Source organism: Rhinolophus hipposideros (assembly GCF_964194185.1).
Source record: "Rhinolophus hipposideros genome assembly, chromosome: 2".
Classification (NCBI taxonomy): Eukaryota; Metazoa; Chordata; class Mammalia; order Chiroptera; family Rhinolophidae; genus Rhinolophus; species Rhinolophus hipposideros.
The window spans coordinates 83,391,609-83,412,378 of record NC_138048.1 but is presented as its reverse complement, the minus strand read 5'-3'; the positions used below and the strand labels follow the sequence as shown (position 1 = coordinate 83,412,378).

The 20,770-nt window shown below is 39.9% G+C and overlaps 1 protein-coding gene across 2 annotated transcripts; it reads right to left on the bottom strand.

Annotated features, from left to right (window-relative positions):
- Window positions 1-5,014: 5,014 nt before the first annotated feature.
- Window positions 5,015-18,515, bottom strand: CCNL1 (cyclin L1). Of its 2 annotated transcripts, XM_081063420.1 has the most exons (11): window positions 18,113-18,515; window positions 17,743-17,817; window positions 17,148-17,257; window positions 11,399-11,519; window positions 10,237-10,301; window positions 8,446-8,545; window positions 8,251-8,355; window positions 8,018-8,159; window positions 7,673-7,784; window positions 7,487-7,585; window positions 5,015-6,502 (listed from the first exon to the last, which is right to left on the bottom strand). In XM_081063420.1, the coding sequence occupies exons 1-11, from the start codon at window positions 18,413-18,415 to the stop codon at window positions 6,154-6,156; spliced, it is 1,581 nt and encodes a 526-aa protein (XP_080919546.1). In that variant the 5' UTR covers window positions 18,416-18,515; the 3' UTR covers window positions 5,015-6,153. The 2 variants fall into 2 exon arrangements, with proteins under 2 accessions (XP_080919546.1, XP_080919547.1); XM_081063421.1 differs by lacking the exons at window positions 17,743-17,817; window positions 18,113-18,515 and adding an exon at window positions 15,319-15,391 and having other exon boundaries at window positions 17,148-17,256.
- Window positions 18,516-20,770: the final 2,255 nt, after the last annotated feature.

Genomic DNA, 20,770 nt, shown 5'->3' with positions numbered 1-20,770 from the left:
CTCCTCTGGCAGAAGGAAACAGCCGTGGTGTCTCCCAGCGCACACCCCAAGCTGCCCTGATCTACACTTCGAACTCTGCCTCGATAGCACATTGCCTCTTCCTTCTCGCCCTCTTAAATCCTTCCCATCCTGGACCCCGGCAATACTCCCTATCCTCTATGAAAACTTTTCAGGGCCCTTCAGGAAGAAGGCCACAGGTGGTCCCTCTCCCTTCTGTAAATGAAGCACTCATTGTAATGTTGGCCATAAAATACACTGAAGATTACTTTGGGTGTTATTTGGCTTTTAAAAAATTGTTTGCTTCTAACTAAATAGCAAATGCCCTGCAAGCAGGCATTAATTATAGGTAGATATCTAGACATCAAGACTTGCCCTATCCTTTTCACTAAGTAGACACCTATTACGACAGCCCTCATCAGGTTACGTGCAATTAGACACTAAACATTTGCAGTTGCAATTTCCAAGTTGAAAGTTCATTTGCTGACTCGTGTGTGTAGTACAATGTAGTCTGCTAGAGGCTGACAGCCTGGTTAACCAGTCTCAGCACGGCCTGCTCATTGCTATCTTACGTTGCTGTAATCATCAAACAAATAAAACTTGGTTGGTTTGGTAAAGTCCAAAGTAATATATTTTGAGCAGAAAATAAGTTTTGCAATTTAGGGTGAAATATTGAAACTCATGGTGGCTGAGATTTATGATGTGCCTTGTTCTCTGTACAAAGATCTAATATGTGTTATGCTCTGTATAAAACCAAATAAAAAAATCCATTTGTGGAATCTTTCTACATGTGCTCCAGCAATGCAAGCGTGGCTCGAGTGAGAAATTCTGGTCGGAAAGGTTAACTGCATTCTAGGTACTGTGGTTAACTAGGGCAGAGACGCTGGGCGCAGTAACCATTTCCTCCTGACCCAGGAGCCTATGCCAACAATACCACATGAGGGGTCCGTATAGGCCTTGGACTATCTTCTGAGGTGTCAGGGGTCTACTGGAAGGGCCAGGCAGGTAATATCAAGGAGCAAAAGGAGCAGGATTCAAGAAAAATACCTGTCAGCACACTGATGAGTGCAAATTGACACCTGGCTTAAGTGTCATGATTAAGAGAGAGTAGAACAAACTAAAATGCACTGGAGCTTGCACACTCCAGTCAGGGGGCTATTTGGTGTCAGTCAATTATTGCCTCGAGGGCTTGTAGACTTCATGTATTCTCATTTTTAAAAAGCTGGAAACCTAGGTTTTTATGTAAACATTTCCAATTTAAAAATGTTAGCAGATAGTTCATTTAAATAAAAAAATGCACAAACCAAATATATGTACAAGCTAGGACTTGGCCCATGGCTCATCCATTGCTACTCCTGGGCTACTGTTTACATACCGTGTTTCCCCGAAAATAAGACCAGGTCTTATATTAATTTTTGTTCCAAAAGACGCATTAGGGCTTATGTTCAGGGGATGTCATCCTGAAAAATCACGCTAGGGCTTATTTTCCGGTTAGGTCTTATTTTCAGGGAAACACGGTATCTGTCCCCTTTAGACTCTGAGCTCCAATACCTAGAGAAGAGCAGTTGGATAAAGTTCACACTTGAAAGAAAGATGAGGGCTTACAAGTGTCAGAGAATTAGTGGTGTGAAATTCATTTCTCAGTATTTTCTACATATCCTCGTACAGGCTAAGTACTATTGTAGGATCAGGGTTGGGACATACAATAACAGGTACACTGCATTCCCGCTGTTCTCTGGAAGTTTATATTCTAATGAGTAAGAGAGTCAATGATACAGTAAAATAGTTTCAGATAGTAGTAAGGATTATGAAAAAATCAGCGTTAGCTACGGAATACCCCATGATGGGGTGTCTAGAGGTGCTCGATTAGGTAGGGTGTGAAATCCCCTACTGGAGGACTTTAGAATTAGCAGCCGAATGATGAAGCCTAAGCCTATCAAGTAAGGTATGGGAGAGAAGCATTCCTGGTCTGGGAGGACGGAAAGTACGAAGGCTCAGGAAGAAATGTGCACACTTGAGGAAGAGAAGAGGTTGGTTGATGGAAGGGGCTGGCAAGGGTCGGCTCACACAGGGCCAGAGTCAGGGCTTTGTATTTCATGCAGTGAAATAGGAAACCATTGGAAACTTGATGCATTAAGAGCATCAAGTGATGAATGTTTTAATACATCAGTAGCTACTGTTTGAAGAATTGTGGCAGAGTACAGACAGAAATGCTACTCCACATAATATTGAGGTGGTAGCTGATACGGGAAAAAAGGAGTCTGAAGACATCTAAAAGACACAGTAGGAATTTCTTCTGTACTTAGAACTGGGTTAGAATTATACTGAGCAGAGGTGGTGAAAGCAGAAGGGTCAAGAGGAAACCTGGAATCAAAGTGCCCCATGTTTTCATGCTTTAATTATGAATATCTTGTACTGTTCAGAAAAAGAGATCTCAGTGAAGTCACATTCTGAAAATAGCTGTATTTTGAACTGTACTCAAATGAAACAAAGAATTCAAACTTTCTTAGTTAGATGTTTTCTAATAGGAATTGTATTGCCCAGTAAAAATAGAACTCCCTCCTTATAGTTGCCTAACACATATACTATATAAAATGCTGTAAGGGCCAGTTTGCAAAGAGGTTAAACGACTTGAATGCAGAGGACAAGCAAGTCCACGTTCCTTTCATTCCAGAAATGGACCAAGTTCAAATAGTTAACACATGAAGTCAAGCTGTGACTTCCAGCCACACAAATAGCTACTCTAGGGGACGTAAGGGGATCAAGGCATACAGTAACGGTTGCTCCCTTCCAATTTTCCCAATAGATTAAGTGCTGGCTTTCCTTATCAAATCCCACATACATTGTGTCTCTGCAGCTAAACGTAGCTCCCAATATTGCCTACACTTTTAACAAAATTCTTAAACATCTAGTTTAAAAAAAAAACAATCTTCATAATTATCTATTAAAGCCCATGGTGAGTTAAAAAATAGCTCTTAGGACAATATTTGTTATCCAATTATCTTGTTCTTGGAAACTTTCATGAAAGTTAACTTTAGATTTTTAAATAAGACTTTTGATGTAGGTTGTGAGCATTAATAACAAGGTTAATGCCTGATGGTCACGGTGACTCTATTTACAACTATAAAGCAAAACTTCGAAGGAGTACTCATTTTTACGATCTTTTTTTTAAAATGGAGGGGTGATTAAGAATTTCACTGGTCTTCCTGTAGGGTGAAAATATCAATTGTAAAGGAAAAAGGTAACATTCCATAACACGAAAGGTATTGTATTAAGAAACGGGATCAGGGGCCGGCCCGGTGGCTCGGGCGGTTGGAGCTCCGTGCTCCTGACTCTGAGGGCTGCCGGTTCGATTCCCGCATGGGCCAGTGGGCTCTCAACCACGGGGTTGCCGGTTCGATTCCTCGAGTCCCGTGAGGGATGGTAGACAGTGCCCCCTGCGGCTATGAATGGCAACTGGACTCGGAGCGGGGTTGCGCCCTCCACAGCTAAGACTAAAGGGACAACAGCTTGACTTGGAAAAAAGTCCTGGAGGTGCACACTGTTCCCCAATAAAGTCCTGTTCCCGTTCCCCAATAAAATATTAAAAAAAAAAAAAAAACGGGATCATTAGGACCAACACTAACAGCTTATTTGTGTTAAGATTTTCAGCTGTAGCAGGAAACAAAAGGTAAGAACATATAAACACAACTGGGGACATTCATACAAGGCTGTCGAGGAACAAGCACTAATGGATTAAGAATCAGGAACTCAGTGAAATACCTAGTAATGAGGATGCAATCCACTACCAGTTCTAGAACACGTAACCTAGGTTCCTAGGCTTCTGAATTTCAGACTTTTCAACCCTGAATCTGATCAAGACTTGAGATCTACAAATATATAATACAGGAGACAGAAAGGCATGTTCAGTGACAGATATCCTAGCTATAATGAGCAAACTCAGAATATGGAAAATCCCTCAGGACAAATGGCCCAATTTCTTTAAATTACAAGGAAGAAAATGATGGAGAATCTGTGACTAAAATCAAAGCAACCTGTATGGGCCTTATCTGAACAAATCCATTTTAAAAAAACATTCAAGATAGCAAGGGAAATCTGGATACTGTCAAGACAGTAAGACATTACTGTTAACTTTTTAAACTATAATAAAAGTATTGCAGTTATGTTTAAAGTCCTTGCCTTTCTTTTGTATTGAAATATTCAGGAAAGAAATTGTCTGAGATTTCCTTTCAGTAAGGGTGAGAGATGGAGTGGTAAATTAGTGAGGTGAAAACAAGGTTGACTGACCACAATGTGATCAGTATTTTGAGCTGAGAAATGGGTACTCTATTACTATTTGAAATTTCCCATAACAAAAATTTGAAAATTGGTTATTTTTCAAAAATATGAATCCTGGTAGAGCAGCCTAAGTTTGTAAGCCTCTCAATGAGAACCTGGAAAACTTAACAGCACAAGACAGAAGTCAGGACATGGAAAGACATCCTTGGGAAAGCCTCCTCTAACATACAAACTTCACCCCTTTTCTGTAGATGGGGCTGTAGCCCCATCTTCATTCTGCCAAAGCACCCTCACCCACAGCACTATTTCAAAACAAGGTAGGTGAAAATGTAGACCCCATTACGAATTCAAAATTAATCTGTTAAACAGGCCTTTGTTGACATTTCCTTTACCCTCCTTAAATGCTTGTCAGGTAGTTTACCATTTAGCGGCAGTTTAAGATCTATTAGAAGTAATCGGAGCTCAGCAGTACTATAAAACTGTATGTAGAACTTACTGAAATATTCACGCTTACCTTCTAAGGTGCTCATGTTAAACCATGTTAGTTTTTATAGTTAGAAATATAACGGATCTAAATAGCAAGCATACCCAACATTTTTACATCCAAATGAGTCTTGTCTTCTTCAATGCAGTTGCTTTGCAAGGCTCGCTACTTTTTTCCACCCCACTGCCTGTCACTGGCGAACATGCAGAAAACTTCGGAGTCCTCTTCAGAAGTTAACTTTTCTTTTTTAAACATCCTAAATGGCAGTAAGTCTTCACTTCTTTGTTGGTGTACTGACTTTTTGAAAATAGCAATAAATCATTTGGAGCCAATTCTAGTGGACTCGTAATCAGAGGGTGAAAAAAAATTAAACTTAATGTAACTATAACGAAGTGGCCTTTTAATATCTCTAAATTCACTTCCAAAACATTGGAAACATAACTCTCAATGTAATTTGAGAAAGTCATTGATATACGATTTAAGGCTTTTTCAACAAAATTTCATCTTCTTTGTGGTCAGATTTTACAGGGGACTTCACCATACTACTGAATTCTCTCTCCTAGCCTAGATAAAAATCACTAAATATTTAAACTTTAAAGCTTAATAGCTGTGCCTGATTTGTGGTCAAGTTAAAAGTTTTGGTTTGTTTAAGAGGACAACTCATTTCAGAAAAAACTGACTTTAAGCTTATGGTACCATTTACGTACAAACCAGTTTTCAAGTTGGTTTTAGCGCTAGCTACAATATAACATTTAACATTATACTGCTGGGACACTCCTATTTGATTTTTCCATATATACAGTGAAGACTTTTACAATAACTCCAAACACAGGTAAGAACTGTATTTCAATTATCTCAAACTATAACTAATGGAGAAAAGAACAAGTTTGTCAGAAAATCAGTACAGCCATTTTACTATTAAAATTTTGCTTTTTAATAATTTATTTGTAGTTTAGAAAAGCAAGATTTGTATTTTATTTCCTTGTAAAAATCTTTACACATGCAGACAAACCAGTGTTAAGAAAGTATTCACCATCATTTAAACAAATAACCACTTAAATAGAAGTGTCTGCAATTTTATCTGTATAAAAATAAGATACATTTTTACAGAATTCACACTCCAGTTCTTATAGCAATAAACAATACACGACTATAGTAAGTACAATTGAACCTGACCATGGTTTTCAATTAGATACTGCTAGGGCATTTTAATGTGCATAAAAAAAAATAACATAGTTCTTTTCAACAGAAAATGTCCTCAGTGTTTCTAGAGACCTAGAGGGTTTTAAGAAATCAAATCCTAATCACTTGCTTTTAATGTTTTGATTACAAGTCCATACATCACACTGTAGACAGGCAAAACCAAGAACTGATGCAGGCTCAATGGAGAAAAGTCAGCGCCTGTGCCTGCCATGTCCTGAGCGACTGCCACCATGGTGCTTGCCTTTATGGGACCTCTCAAAGGAGCGAGATCTTTCACGCCTGTCCCTGTGATGTCCCCGTTCATGCCTGTGTTTCTTGGCAGCATCTGAATGATCCCGAGACTTGCTCTGAGACCGAGAACGCGATTTTTTCCTTTTATGACCATGTCTATTTGAACTTTTTAAATCATCCCTGGCATGCTTGGCCTTAAGGTGAGGAGAACCATGATTATGGTGTCTTCTTGGGCTTTCACTGTGACTGCGGGACCTGCTTCTTGATCTTGAGCTGTATGTTCCAGATCGACTCCGCCTATTATTATAACTTAGATAATAAAAATTTGAGGTTTAGATTCAGTTTCTACTGGGAACAGATTATTTTGGTGGTACTCATCACAGGTTCAAACAAAACTATCAGACCTATACCAACAGGCCAGACTTAAGACTTATTAAATTTCTCCTCCCACCTCACTACCTCCCTCCCCCGGAGCCTGTATTGGACAAACCTAAAATAAACTTACTATATGTGTATATTCCAAGGAGAACAGTAACAAGCATTTTACAGAAAGTTCTAAATAGCTTTGGTTTTTATTGAGTACCTCCCATAAGCTCAAAAGAGTCACCGAAGAGCCACAAATAGATAGCAATCTAATTACAAAGCTAATTAGGGAAGAGTCTTTGGCTATGGTCAACTTACTGGTTATTAATAAGTGGTCAATGAAATATTCATGTTTTCTAACTGTAATCAGAAAGAAATACAGTGCTACCTCGGTTTTCGAACGTCTCCGTTGACAAACATTTCGGTTTATGAACGCCGTACATTTTATGGATCTATATGGTATCATTAGATAGTAAAATTCACGCTAAATTTGCAGTTTTAGAGGTTGATTTTAAAGGTCTGGAATGGATTAATCCATTTTGCATTACTTTCTATGGGGAAACCGCATTTGTTTTCAAACATTTCAGAACTCAGAACGGTCTTCCGGAATACATTAGGTTCGAAAATCAAGGTACCACTGTACAGTGTTTTCCCGCTACAAACAGGGTGTTATATACCTTGATAGCACTTTGGCCAGCCCATACACTTCTCAAAAAAACATGGGCGAAAATATAGAATGCCATTAAGATACATCACTACAGAACAAACAAAATCCCACATACACGCAGAACATATTTACAATCTCATTTCTCATACTCGACTTCATGTAAGACTAAATCTATCCTAACTTTGAAAAAGTCTGTGTTCAGTTTTTTTTAAAGCATTAACTTTCAAACACTCCACATTTCCCCTAAAAGAATAGTTACTTACTGTCTTCTCGGAGTATGTGATCTAGAATGTGATCGTGTTCTTGACCTTGATCGACTTGCACTTCTGCTATTTCTACTTCTCTTGCTGTCTTTTCTTACACTTTTAAAAAAACATAACATTTTAGTTACAAAAAGTAAACACATAAAAGATTCCTCAGATCAGTTTTTCTAACTGAAGTATACTCACCCATTGTAAGGGCTTTTGGAAGCCTGCTGTCTTTCTTCGGGTTCTTTTTTGACCGTTTTCACATTAACAGAGATAGGTGACTTCTCTTCAGCTTTTACTTCTCTTGGTGATGCTTAAAACAAAAACAAAAAACCATAAAGACATGCCAATCGTATTTAACAGAGGGTCAAAAGTTGTTTCTAAATGTAACTCAAAGTATCATGCTTTCAAGTATCAGTCTTTAGTTGACTGTCAAAACAGTTAAGTTTCTTAACATCATTGTTTCTATGCGGCTGCTAAATGCTAAAGCTTTCTAATAATCACACCTTTAATACCAAACTCATTTCAATTCTGAATGAATCTTACATGGTTTTGAGGCTGGAGAAAATCCACCAAGGGTTGAAAGGGCTGGAGTTCCATCAGGATTCAACCCCTTTGCTTTTAATTTGGCTTCTTGTAAGGCTACTTTTCTTTTCTCTACTTCTTTTTCCAGTAATTCATAGTTTGGCTGTTGGAAGGAAAATGAAGTTAGCGTCTCTCCTTCACAGTAGTGTCAGCACTGAGAAAGTGATGGCACAAACATGAGTCATCAGAAGTACCTTTTTTCTGGTATAAAGCCTAAGGGTTTCTATGCAGATATCCTGGATCTCCTCTTCCGTTGTACCAAAAAGAAGAAACCAATGGGGACGAGTTGGCAATGGAATCTACACCACAAAAACAGAATGGTTTAAACTTTCATTGTTTTTATTAGGACTGACTTATCCTACAGGACAAAGCAAGCTATGTATACCTACCTGAAGAGCTCTAGCTGCAAGGTAGATGCAAGCACATGCTATAGTCTCTGGTTGAAATCGAACAAATACATTGGTTCGAAGACTGTCATTCATATAGTTCCTGAAAAATATTTCAACCATAAGCTCTGTACATAAACAGTTCTAAAGCTTACATAAAATTGGAGACTCAATCTACTTTATTCTTTTTTCTCCTCATATTTATATTGATATCCTCATATTCTAGCATGTAACAATTCTTAACTCAAAAACTAGTAAGAGATAAGAATTTAACACTAGAACAATTCTTCAGCTTTCCTATCTATGACCAAAGTCCTTTAAAATAATTCCATATTATTCCAAACAGAAGTTTTTTTTTATTTCTACGAAAAGTAATGCTTTGAAAGTCAATTCTAACATCAGTTTCAGAAACGATAAACCACTCCAATAATACTTCAAGCCATTTATTGACCATCTCTCCTTTATCCACAATGAAAAGCAGTGTCAACCAAGTTCTTTCAAAAATTCAAAAGTACTGTGACAGGGGTAAAAGGTAAACACTCACCAAGTTATAGCAGAAAACTAAGCTACTTCAGAAAATCCAGGTAGGGAAGTGAAGAGCAATAAATAAACATATATGACAGCCTTGATTACATACCTTTTTTTGTGACTACAAATAAAAGCAATAAACTACTTCAGTAAATAAACTGCTGTACTTATCAGTAAACCCACCCCGCAATATTCCTCAAGTATTGAAGAAATTTTACAAATTGTTTAAAAACGTTAACCTAAAAGACTATTTCTTAAAAATCCTTACCCATGATAACTGCTAAAAACTGTTCTATAGAACATGTAAATTAATGTCATGCATTTTATAAAAGTAATGAGACTTTTCTAATATTAATATTTACTCAGTCCGAAAGCATGGCAGTCATTAAGTTCAGAACATAAAAATTATGCCACTTAAGTCCTACACATCAACAGTCTTGAGACGGTAGTTGGGGCTGGACCACCAACTCCTTGTTTTGCCTTTAAATAAGCCAGCACTCCAAATCATACATCTGCATCTCAAGTGCAAGTTCTAAAGCACTTATGTTACTATCTCTTAAAAATGAAGTACTTCGTAATTCTAATATTATTGCCTGCAATGGCCCAGAAGCTATAAATTCATCCAGTATAGGAATTGTGCCCACTTTAAGCTGCAAGTTATAGTTTCCTATGGTAGAATTCATGCTATACATAGAAATCTAGTCAAACTCCTGACAAAAAAACTATTTAATTCATAATGGTTGGACAACAAATCTATCAAAAATGAACTATTCATTTTGATAGTTACAGGTATACATTAAATACATAGGCATGTTGAATAGTTACTTCTAGAAGCAAATATACAAATCCTTTTGACACCCCGACAGAACTAGAAGATGCTGCCAGATGGATATGGACCACTTCAGTGAATCTCGGATGAGAGCTTGCACTGGATTGGCTGGAGAGCAGGGCAGCCAATCAGGCCATCCTGAGGTCATGGGCTGAAGTGCAGAGGGCAGAGTTCTATGACTTACCATCATGGACTACCCTTTAATTAAAGAGTAGAAAAAAGAACAAAGTTAAATTGAGTTCTCCATTAAAAGTAATTAGTCAAGCCAAGAAAACAGGAAGCAGAAATAAGCTTTATTTACCTTTTGATTAAAAAACAAAAAAACAAAAAGCACCAAAAGAAACTCATCTCATTATTTTGGAAAGGGAAAATGAAACTTACTTTATTTCTGCTTCTGTTTTCCTGGCTAGGAAAAAAATGTAAAAAAAGCAACTTACCAGGCAGTTTGAACCAGGGTTTGATTACGTTCACATTCTAAGACTTGTAAATACATAACAATGATCTAAAGGACAAGGGAAAAAAATTCAATTTAGCACATTGTTGGTTCTTTCAGAGTACAGATTTAAATGAAAGTAACTGAAAATGTTAGCTGCAAGTTTTAAATGGCACAGATAATACAAACCAACCTAAAATGTAACTGAGTCAATGTGCGTTATGATGTTACTAGATTTCATGAAAATTATGCTTCAAAACGTTCCACAATCGCACAGGAAAAAAAAACTGTTAATTCAATTAAAAACAGTATCTAATTTTTCATGAATACTTTACTATGTGGTGGGTACTGTGTCCTGAAAAGTTAAAGCTGAGAGTACAGCATTTAATTTCCCAAGGTATAATTCTGCATGTTCCCAAAATTCCAGCCTGTATGCTTCTAAAGTTACACAATGGGCATGGTACATATTATTAATATTCCACGTGGGTATTAGATTAAGTAATCAAACACTAAATATTTCTACAGTGAAGCTTATCACACTGAAGTGTGATAAAAAACTACATACAAATAGTTTTCCTTCAGTTCAGGTGAGATCTTTCTGGACCTGTATTACCATCATTCTCATTTTATAATTTTAGAGATGTGGTATCTAAGAAGAGGTATCTGCCAAGGTCATACAAGTAATGGCAGAGACAAGTTTCTATCGCAGGTAAGTCCTGCCCTCAGAGCAACTGTTCTCAAAACTTCTTTGCTATTATTTATGATCACATGCAAACTGAGAGCTGCTGAAAAAACCTATGAACATTGAATAACAGTAACAGTGAGCAGCCACCATGCTTTGAACATTTTACTGTGCAACAGGTAGCATGCCAGGTACTGTTGTACACATGTATTTATTCCTTGGAATGAGTTATTTCAGCCTCCATTTCTAGGTATGGAAACTGGGTTAGCCACAGGCAAAAAGAATTTGTCGTTGTCTACACAACAGAGATTTGAACCCAAGTCTTTTGACTACCATTTTTTAAAATAAATTTCAATATCTAAAAAGATGTTTTTTAAAACCAAGGTTAACTCTTAAATATAAACAGAATATAAATTCATGTAAAATAAAAATTTAAGAAAAACCCTAATACTTACGAATGTAATTTGTGTACTCTACAACTCACCTTATGGGGATGCTTGACATGAACACAAAATCCCAACTCCTTTAGCACCCTCCTTTCTGCCTTGATAACTTGATTTTTGGTGTTAATGTAGTTCTGATCAAGGACCAGGGGGCTTGGAGTCCTATAGTTTGTAAGAAATAAAATCAAAACTGTTTTGCACATCCAAAAAATTTTATTTGTGGCATCTCCGTTTTCCCTTCCAACCAACTATTGGCAACAGAAACCAGCTTTTTAAACTCCTGCAAACAAGTTAAAGCATTAATCTTGTGCTGTCCAAGTTACGCTAATTAAATGTGTACTTTCTAGACTAAGTTCCTATAGAAACTGAACCCTGACATGAAAAAAATTCACTCTAATTCTCTTGAATTTACTGGGTTTTTTTACATTGATTATATTTTGGGTATATATGTTAACTTAAATGATAACTTGATTTATTATCACAAACCCCATTAGTCTCCACAGACTCTTTCCAATGACAAAAACTAATGTGCTCTTGAAAATATTTACTATTAAGACCTTACAAGATTATAGTGATTTTACTCTTTTCAAAAAATATCAACTCTTGGCCAGTTTATGGCCAAAATTAAAATTAGGTGAAAATATGGTGGGGAAACTAATCCAAAATGAGTTATCTGTTTAAACAATTCTAAGAATCTCTGTTAAAGAAAATAATCTGAAAACTAAAGACTTAGCTCAATTAAAAAAAAAAATCAGATTCAAAATTCAAAAGTGATCAATAAAAACCACACCTAAATTTGGTCAAAGTTGTAGTGATTAGACAGTATCATTAGCATGCAACGCAGAAGGGAAGACGATGAGGGAACCAGAACAACACTTAGCCTCTGTGCCAGACTGAATTCTGATAAGCTTCCAAAGTTATAATGCAGAAGGCTATATGTCAATCAGTGGCTCAATGCTTCAGAAATATAGCACATTCAATTAAAAGACGATCTTATTTAAGTGTTGAAATTCAACACTGGTTTCTTACTGAAGTTTGTTTCTTGTCAGGACTTGAAGTTTCATTTAAAGCCTATAACAGGTCCCAATGTCCTGCATTTGATACATTTTTAGATCCAACCGACAAATAAATACATTTTTATTAAAATACTGACTATACGGTATGTATATGGGTAGAACATTTAAATATTTTTCCCATATGCAATTCATTTCCTGCCAGAAGATTCAAGAGTTTCTGCCCTGGGCAGCACACATCATCTATTTTTAAAAGAGAGTCACATTCTGAATATTACCCCAACTCATAGCTCATTTTACATGCACACCAAATCCAGAAAAATATAAGCTCATACTTTAAAAATCAAAAACCTATTTAAACATATCCACTTGAAGATCAGAAAACAATCTGAAATAAGCTACACTAACTATCCCTGTAGTGACATGTTAAAGAGAGTAAAAATTAACTACCGTTTAATTTCCCGATTTTCTCACATTTAAAGTTACAAAAACTGGAATGCTTACTAGACTGTTTCAAATTATTCCATGTTTTTAAAATCAAATTACATTAAACAAAAGTTGGCAAAGCTGACAAAATGGAAAATAGCTGTTACTTAAATTAACAATACTGAAAATGGCCTTCACTCAAGTTCAGTTCCTATTACAGATATGAAAGGTGTGAAGGAATGAGGCCACCAGTTGGGGATATATTTCCAACATATCACAATGAATTCATTTTATCACGACAACAGGTTACATGTTAATTGCTCTCTGGGGAAAAAAAATCAAATTTAATTCAAAGGAGAGCAACAAATGTATATATGAAAACATATTTCAAAGATCTTCAGCTTTATGATTTTTCAGATTTCACTGTTAACAGGAAATTTGGGAAGAAATTAAATTCACCTCAGACTCTGATGACTAGTTATCTAATGGCCCTCCTTCAACAGGCATTAGAAGATACTCGATGTTACAGCTACATGCCATTTTAACTCTTAAACCACTGTAATTCAGAGTAAAACTGCACCATTAGAATCTGTATAAAAATACAATTTTATAAAAGCAGTTTTGTCTCATTTTCCCCACTTGTTGAGCAAACTCCTTTGTACCTCTTATTGAGTTTGCTTTAAGAGCTACCTTCATTCAAAGTCTGTTAAAATTCATTTTTCTTGCAATCAGACCAGCTAAACACTTCTTTGAATTATGGCTATCTGGTACCAAAATCAGGCTTAATCATTCATTAATTCTACTTATATGAATTGTTATTTTCCATCTATTCTGCTACAATCTTTACGTTCCCCTTTTTCGTGTTATAACATCAAATCGATTAAGGAAACCAAACCCATTATTTACTATAATTCTACTATGTGCTCAATTTCTTGCTTTAGGCCTACTATTATCTGCAGTTTTCAAAATTAATTTTGTGAGTGTATAATCTAACACCTTCATTTCCTTCAGAAGTGGTTTTACCTCACAAACCAACCAAGGAAGGCTCAACAAACATGATATTCACAAACTACATTTTAAAGATACTGTAGCAGTAGAAAACTGTATCCCCATAAATCAGCAAGAAAAGGTTCAAGAAAATTGTCTAAGCAAAGGGTTTCTTTACTTATATTAACAAAGTATCAATTAGTACTTTCTGTAGCAACAAGCACATTCAGTTAAATTAAGGTTTGATAGAATTTCTTCCTCCCCAATCAGGTCAACTTTCCTTCACAATAAAGTTTGAAGAGATGGCATTTTTAAATCTCTTAAAAAGAAACCATCTAGTGAGAGAAAAAAATGTTCACCAACAACCAACCAAACCTAACTCTTCCTCCCCTGCTTTTAAGTTTGCCAGATTTTTCAAAGTAATTTATATGAAATGAATAAATTTTAACAGAAAATCTTGGGCTTTTGACACTGAAAGCTTATTATCTGGTCTCTTAGAAGAGCTATTTGTCCCTTAGCATGATTTTGTTGAAATACACCTTGAAGAAAAAGAAATTGGGATTAGGAGGTCCAAATACAGCTAAGTTTCACTAGTGTAGTACAAGGACCGAGAAAATTTGGAACTAGTTCAAGGAACAACACTAAAATGAGTAGTTTTCAAGGAGACAGACTGCTGCTCCGAATACAGAAGTTTGTGATGCCTATTTCAAAGAACCACTCTTTCTCTAGCAGTGTTTAAACAAACTGAAGGCCACCTTTAGAGCCACCAAACTGAACTGCAGAGGAAAGATGGGCTAAATGACAAGATCACTTAAGACCCTTCCAATTCTCGTCTATGATCTATATACGTGTTGAAAATATCACAACATATGCACCAATGAGAGTGGTTGTAGTAGTCTTTGAAAATTTAATTGTCCTTTAGACAAGGTTTATATAGTATGAATGTGGCCTCCTGAGACTACAGAAATCCCTTAATTTGCTGGGAAAATGATGCATGTCAAAAGCAAATTTTAATTTTGGAAACCATTAAAATGGAAAAACAACATTCTCTTTAAATTCAGCCATTTATTCTGAGCTTAAAAGATAATTCTCAAACTACAAAAAAATCAAAGGGAAAAAAGTCAAATAATGCGTCTTGAGCATTGGTACTTTCTAAAAGTTTGTCTTATGATTCTAATGTATAGCTGGGACTGAAAAACAGTAACCCCAAGGCTACAAAAATGATGTCTCCTTTGTAATTTTCATGGTCACAGTACAATTTAAAGCTATGCATGAACTACATTAAACTACTATTAAGGTAAACTGATATACTTTACCTAGAGTGTAATGTTGAAATACTTTCTAATGACATTAATCTATACAAAAAAATATTAAGCTATAGTTCTAATAACTTGGACAGCAAAGACAAAAGCTTTCAACAAGAAACAGGAGTTTTTCTAAATGGTTCACCAGTGGCCAACCTGTTAGTCCCCGATTCCAGTGACCTATTCTCAGAGCACTGGCTTCTCCTTGGGGATTTTCGATACTTCACTCACTGTTGCCATGACGACAGCTTCATCTCTATGTACCACTCCACATCACCCAGGCTTTGGTAAATGTAGCTGGTCGCTGTATAGTCGGTTGCAAGGGAAAAAAGAGTTGAAGTTAATAACATATACAAGTTACGTGTCTGAGTAAACTTGTAATATGCATAGAAACACTTTTACATCCTGCTTTTTTAAAAAAAGGCTTCCATGCAATTAACAACTCCTTTTAAATTTCATGCTATAATCAGATTTCTAAGATTGAGACAAAAATCAATCTCTGTAATAATGACCACACACACAAAAAGACACGCGCTGTTAAATCACACAACAGTCTGGTGAGATGTTTTAAATCCCAAGGTTTTTATAGTTAAGACCTACTCTGACATCAAGAAAGAATAAATCTCACAGAAAAATTTCAAAGTAGATAATCATTGCTAAGTGATAACAATAGTTGGCTCAATGGTTCAAAGAATAGTAACAGAAAACTATTTCCTTTAAGCACAGCAGTATCTTTTGACTGAGGATAAAGAGCCGTTTTATTAGTGTCATTTTGTTTTAAATACCCTGAAAAATCAGCTAAATATCTAAATACAAATTTCAGCTCAGACCATACTAAATACCAAATTGAAATCTTCCCAATTTCCAGGAATTCCTCACCAAGAAGCTAAAAGACATTTTAAAATGGAATAAAAAATTAGTCTATCCCTGGATATGGTTAGGGTGAATGAGAAAAGATGGCAGAAAAAAGAAAGTATGTAAGAAAACTATCTGGGTAGCAATGTTTCAGATTTTTTAACTAGACTAATCGTTTTAAGGTTACTTTACTATTAGTTTGTTCCTGAATAGTTAGTTCTATTACTGCCAACTTACAGATTCAGCCAACAAGGACCACTCATGAAGAATACTAATTTGGCACTAAACAATACCCAACCTCCCAAAACACCTTATAATGCTTTCATAACCTCCTTTCAAACTCAGTACAAGTTTGTCTAACATCATCACAATTTCCTAGGAAATAAAAACGAGAACTAGTCTACACCACATATATCCTTCGGTAGTGTGCCCTAGAAGTCACCTATAGACACAAGCTCTGCCAACTAAAAGTTTTATATTGCCTCACATGACGTGTTATGATGTAGCCACACCATCTATACACAATTTTGGTCTCTATTTTCTTACAAGATAGAATAAATGGGCCTTAACTAAATACAACCCAATCAATTAAGAGTTATTTTTCTAATCCACTCACTGAGACTGTATCTGACCCAAACAAAATACCTGTTTAATCCCTTTGACTTCAAACTTCAAACTTTATCATCCTGCAGTCCTTTCAGATCCGGCATTACGCGACATATCGTAGTTCAATGTTGAGTGGTATTCTAACAAAAGCCAACCTCAATTGACAAAGAATTAACTGGGACTTCCAGTAGAAAAAGAATCTACACAAAACTTTGCCACAGTATTAACTTGAAACTGCAGTGTTTAAACTTCCAGCCTTCAGTTTTCCAGAGAGGGGAGGGGGAAAACAACTTACAGAATACACTCACACTTGGGCCAAACGTATTCCCTTTCTTGTTTAATCTTAAGCCACAGGACTGCTTCACAGCACTGTTAGGATTGTCCATAAATGCAACTGCCTCTACAAACTTCAGATAGCCGGTTAATTGTGGGTTTTTTTCATAAAAGAATCAGGGTGAGCCTATGTGAATTTCAACACCTAAATAAATTTTCCTTTGCATGGGTTTTTAACTTGAGAGGAAAGAATGTTTTGATTTGATGATTGGTGCACGGTACAGTTGTTAGCAAGAGATGCTGTGGTTCAACAATGCCAATCTTACCTTTTTCCTCTTAACTGGCGTAGGTGATGAAATACATTAATCACATCTCTTATTCTTCTGGGTGCTTCTTCAATTTTTGACGCAAGATTAATACAAGCCATGGCAACAATCTGAAAAAGAAAAACGATCCAATAAACCGTTGTTAGATTATGGCACTCTCAAGCACAGTCAGGAAAAAGTGCCCCTCTCGAAATCTAACGAACTAATTTGGATGAAGCAACTTTAGGACACAATTGGGACAACCTTTGGCAAAAGGACATTGCAACTGACACTTCCAGGCCATGAGCTACGCTGATACTGTGATTTGTTTTTATTGCTTAATTCTTAATTTTGAATTCAGAGTCAAGCTCCGTCTCACAGAAGTGCTGCATCTGGTTGAAAATTCTAATTATTGATGAAAGAGCACCTGGGCGCAGGACCCGTTTTCCAGTTTCGAACTCATTTCAAAAAATCCCTACTTCCGGGTGGGCGAGCACTTGGTACAAAGGCCTAAGCTGACCACTCCCTTTCTGGAAAAGCGAGCAGTGGACTCTAACCCCCTACTTCCCATTTCCGGATGAAGAAATCCTTTTTCACCCGCCCCCGCTGTGCTCACCTCGAAACTGTGTTTGACGAAAGACTTGGAGTAGAAAAAACGATGAAACAACACCTGCCCCGTTGCCATCGCCACCTGCAGACAAGAGAGAGGAAGGAAAGCGCAGGGTCAGGCGGGCCCGCACCAGGCGCCGCCGCCATTTTGTGCCGCCGCTCGCTCCCCTCCCCCTCCCCCCACCAAGAGCAAAGGAGGTTCTGCTCCCCTCGCTCCCGCGCGACGCACGCCCGGGCCCGGGGCTCGGCACCGCGGCCGGGAAGCCCGGAAGGGCCGTCCCCACCCGACCGGGACACGGTGGTCCTGACCGGGACACAGCGCGGGGAACGGCGGGGAGGAGAGGGGAGCCCGGCCGGCCCGGGGCCGGAGTACGGACCTGCGGCAGCCGGAGGAGGATGCCAGCGGCCTGGATGAGTTCGCAGCCCAGGATGCGCAAGTCCGTCTCGCTGGGCAGGTCGAGCCCGTCCTGCATGGACGGGGTGGGCGAGAGCCGTTCCTCCGGAATCAGCGAGTGGTCGATGGTGAGCGAAACTTCCGAATAGAGGCGGTCTCCGATCAGAATCCCTCCCGTCGTGGTCGTCGTCGTGGTCGTCGTCCCGGAGCTGGAGCCGCCCGCGCTCGGGGCGGTCGATGAGGCGGCGGCTGCAGCGGTCGCGGTCGGGTGAGGCCCGGACGCCATAGTCTCAGCGAGCTGCACGCACGCCCAACGCAGCCGGAACCCGGAGCGAAACTAACCAGAGGCCTCGGCGCGACGGATATTCCCGTGACCGCCCGGCTCTGGGCCGCCTCACGCAGCGTGCGCTTCCGCTCTGACGTCACCACGTCCTGCCGACGCGCGCCAACGAGTCCCTGCCGGCCTGGCCGCCGCCCGCGCCTTCCCGGAGCCGCGGCTGTGGGGGGAAACCCCCCGCGTGACCCGGCTGGCCTGTGGGCTGGGGCCGCTGAGTGCTCCCGGAGGTCGGCTTCGGGCCTCCAACAGGTCCGGCCTGCTTCCTCGGCGATTACGTGCGGCCACCAGAACAAGGGACTTTTACAAAATCACTTGATTCCCAAGTTAGAGTTGGCAAAATAGACGACAGTCCCGCGCGGTGTTAGTAGTGTGTCTCCGACGTGCGCCCGTCGCGTCGCTCTCTCGTCCTCTCGCAACGTGTCGCCTTTGCGCGGCGCCGGTTCTGCGTGTGCGAAGGGCAGCGCGGGGCCGACCCCGTGGACGGGTGTAAGCGGAGACTAAGGCGCTGGGAGGGGACCGGGCCAGGCCTGCTTTCCAGTGTTAGGAAACGGGAACGGGAGCCCCACGGCGCCCCACGGAAGGCTCGCGGGCAGCGAGTGGGCGGCGAGGGCGGCTGCCGCCCCCGCTCCGCTTGCGCCACCCGGGCCGCGCCAGGGACGGCGCCGCGGCCTCGGGTCGCCCGGAAAGCCCCCCGTTCCTGACACGGTTGTAGGATAGGAACCGGACGGGTAACGGGTCATGACCCCGAGCGCCTGTGTAGTCAGACGTGGCCCCCCATTAGCGTGGGGGACGCTCCTTCCTGGTCTTGCCTCAGCAGTAGCGAGTAATGCCCCCCGTTCTCTCCACGAGACCGAGCTAAACTACCCGGGTGTAGAGTTGGAGGAAAAGAAGTCGGTCTTGGGTTACGCCAACCCTGTGTTCCTCCCACTCGTGCCCGGGGACGCGGAGACGGGGTCCGAGGACGGGGGGCCCCGTGACGGTTTGGGTGCACAGCTCTGCTTGGGGGCTTCATGGAATTAGGAAGCGTGGATCTACAGAGCAAAGGGATCGTGGGTACGTCTCAGTGTGTGTCAGTGATGTCACTAAGGGAAATTGTACTCAAACACCTCGGCTTTTTAAAAAGCATGCAAGCCAGCGTATTGAGTCAAGAGGCCGTCGGTGGGTCGAACCCTGGCTGCACGTGAGGATCCGAGGAGCTTCGGAAACAGTGAAGCCCGCGCCCGACCTGGACACGCCGGTGGAACCGGCGCGGAGCGGCCGGCCGGCGCGGCCCGTGCCCCTGCGATCCCGGTGTTGCGCGGGGCCGGTTACGGCGCTCCGTGTCCCGTGCAGGTCACCTCCTCGCCTTTCTGGCCAGGCTGCTTCCAGGGACATGCCCCTCCGCTGCATCCAGGAGAGATTTAAAATAGCGCACACCAAACGTTGAGATGTTTAAAACCTTAACGGATGGGAGGCCGTTTTCCCGGTTCCGGGAATCCGCCAGGGGGTGTAAGGGCCTCATATCCGGGGGGAGCTGCGGGAGTGGAACACAGGAACTGCCACCGGTGCCACTTCTCGTGGGTCTTCCGTCACGTTCAAATAGAGTTAACAAAAGCTCAAGGTGAATATGCTTCGTTGAAATACTGAACTCCCGGGAAATCACCGCTTAGGTTTGTAATGACTTGAGTAATCTAACTTACTTTGAGACCATTTTTAACGGGAGATTTGTCTCTTCTGGAAAGGTGACTCCGCTGTGCCTCTCCAACAAACTGACTTGGTGATGCATTGATATGTCTTATAATGTATTCTTACCCTCTAGATCCACGAGTAAGCCAAAGAAGTTCACAAGCTTGAGAGGGAGACGTTCTGGGAGGCGGAGGGGCTACCTACCCCCGGTGTCTTTTCCCACCGGTGTCTGGCTGCCATTTCCACGAGAGCACAACTACCCAAATTACCCCACAACTTTGTGCCCATTTCCCGCCCCCTTCTGACTGTACCCCCAAATTATATCCAATAGATAAGACTATTTCATCGTTCCCCCTCTCGGCTTCAACAAAGGTAGTGGAGGAGGTGAGCCAGTTTTTTATTTGCTTAGCATTACCTCATCGAACTGGGATGTTAATTTTTAATTTTAATTAAAAACAAAAAAACAAAACCTGTGACTAATCCAGAGAATGGAAAGCAATGGGTCTAGTCTAGTGGCTTTGTTTCACAAGGTTATCTCAGTAGAGGGTTTAAATACAATATTTATGAGTATTCTATCCTTTTCAGGGTCAAATTCCAGAAAAAAAAAATCATAGTCTGGAAGAGTTGTATTGTTCCTAA

Excerpts from the sequence above, each read along its gene's own strand:
- CCNL1 (XM_081063420.1), bottom strand. The coding sequence starts at position 18,415 with ATGGCGTCCGGGCCTCACCCGACCGCGACCGCTGCAGCCGCCGCCTCA. Across the intron at positions 8,160-8,250 it reads GGCTTTATACCAGAAAAAAG|CCAAACTATGAATTACTGGA; the intron begins GTACTTCTGATG and ends TCCTTCCAACAG. Across the intron at positions 7,785-8,017 it reads TTCTCCAGCCTCAAAACCAT|CATCACCAAGAGAAGTAAAA; the intron begins GTAAGATTCATT and ends TTTTGTTTTAAG.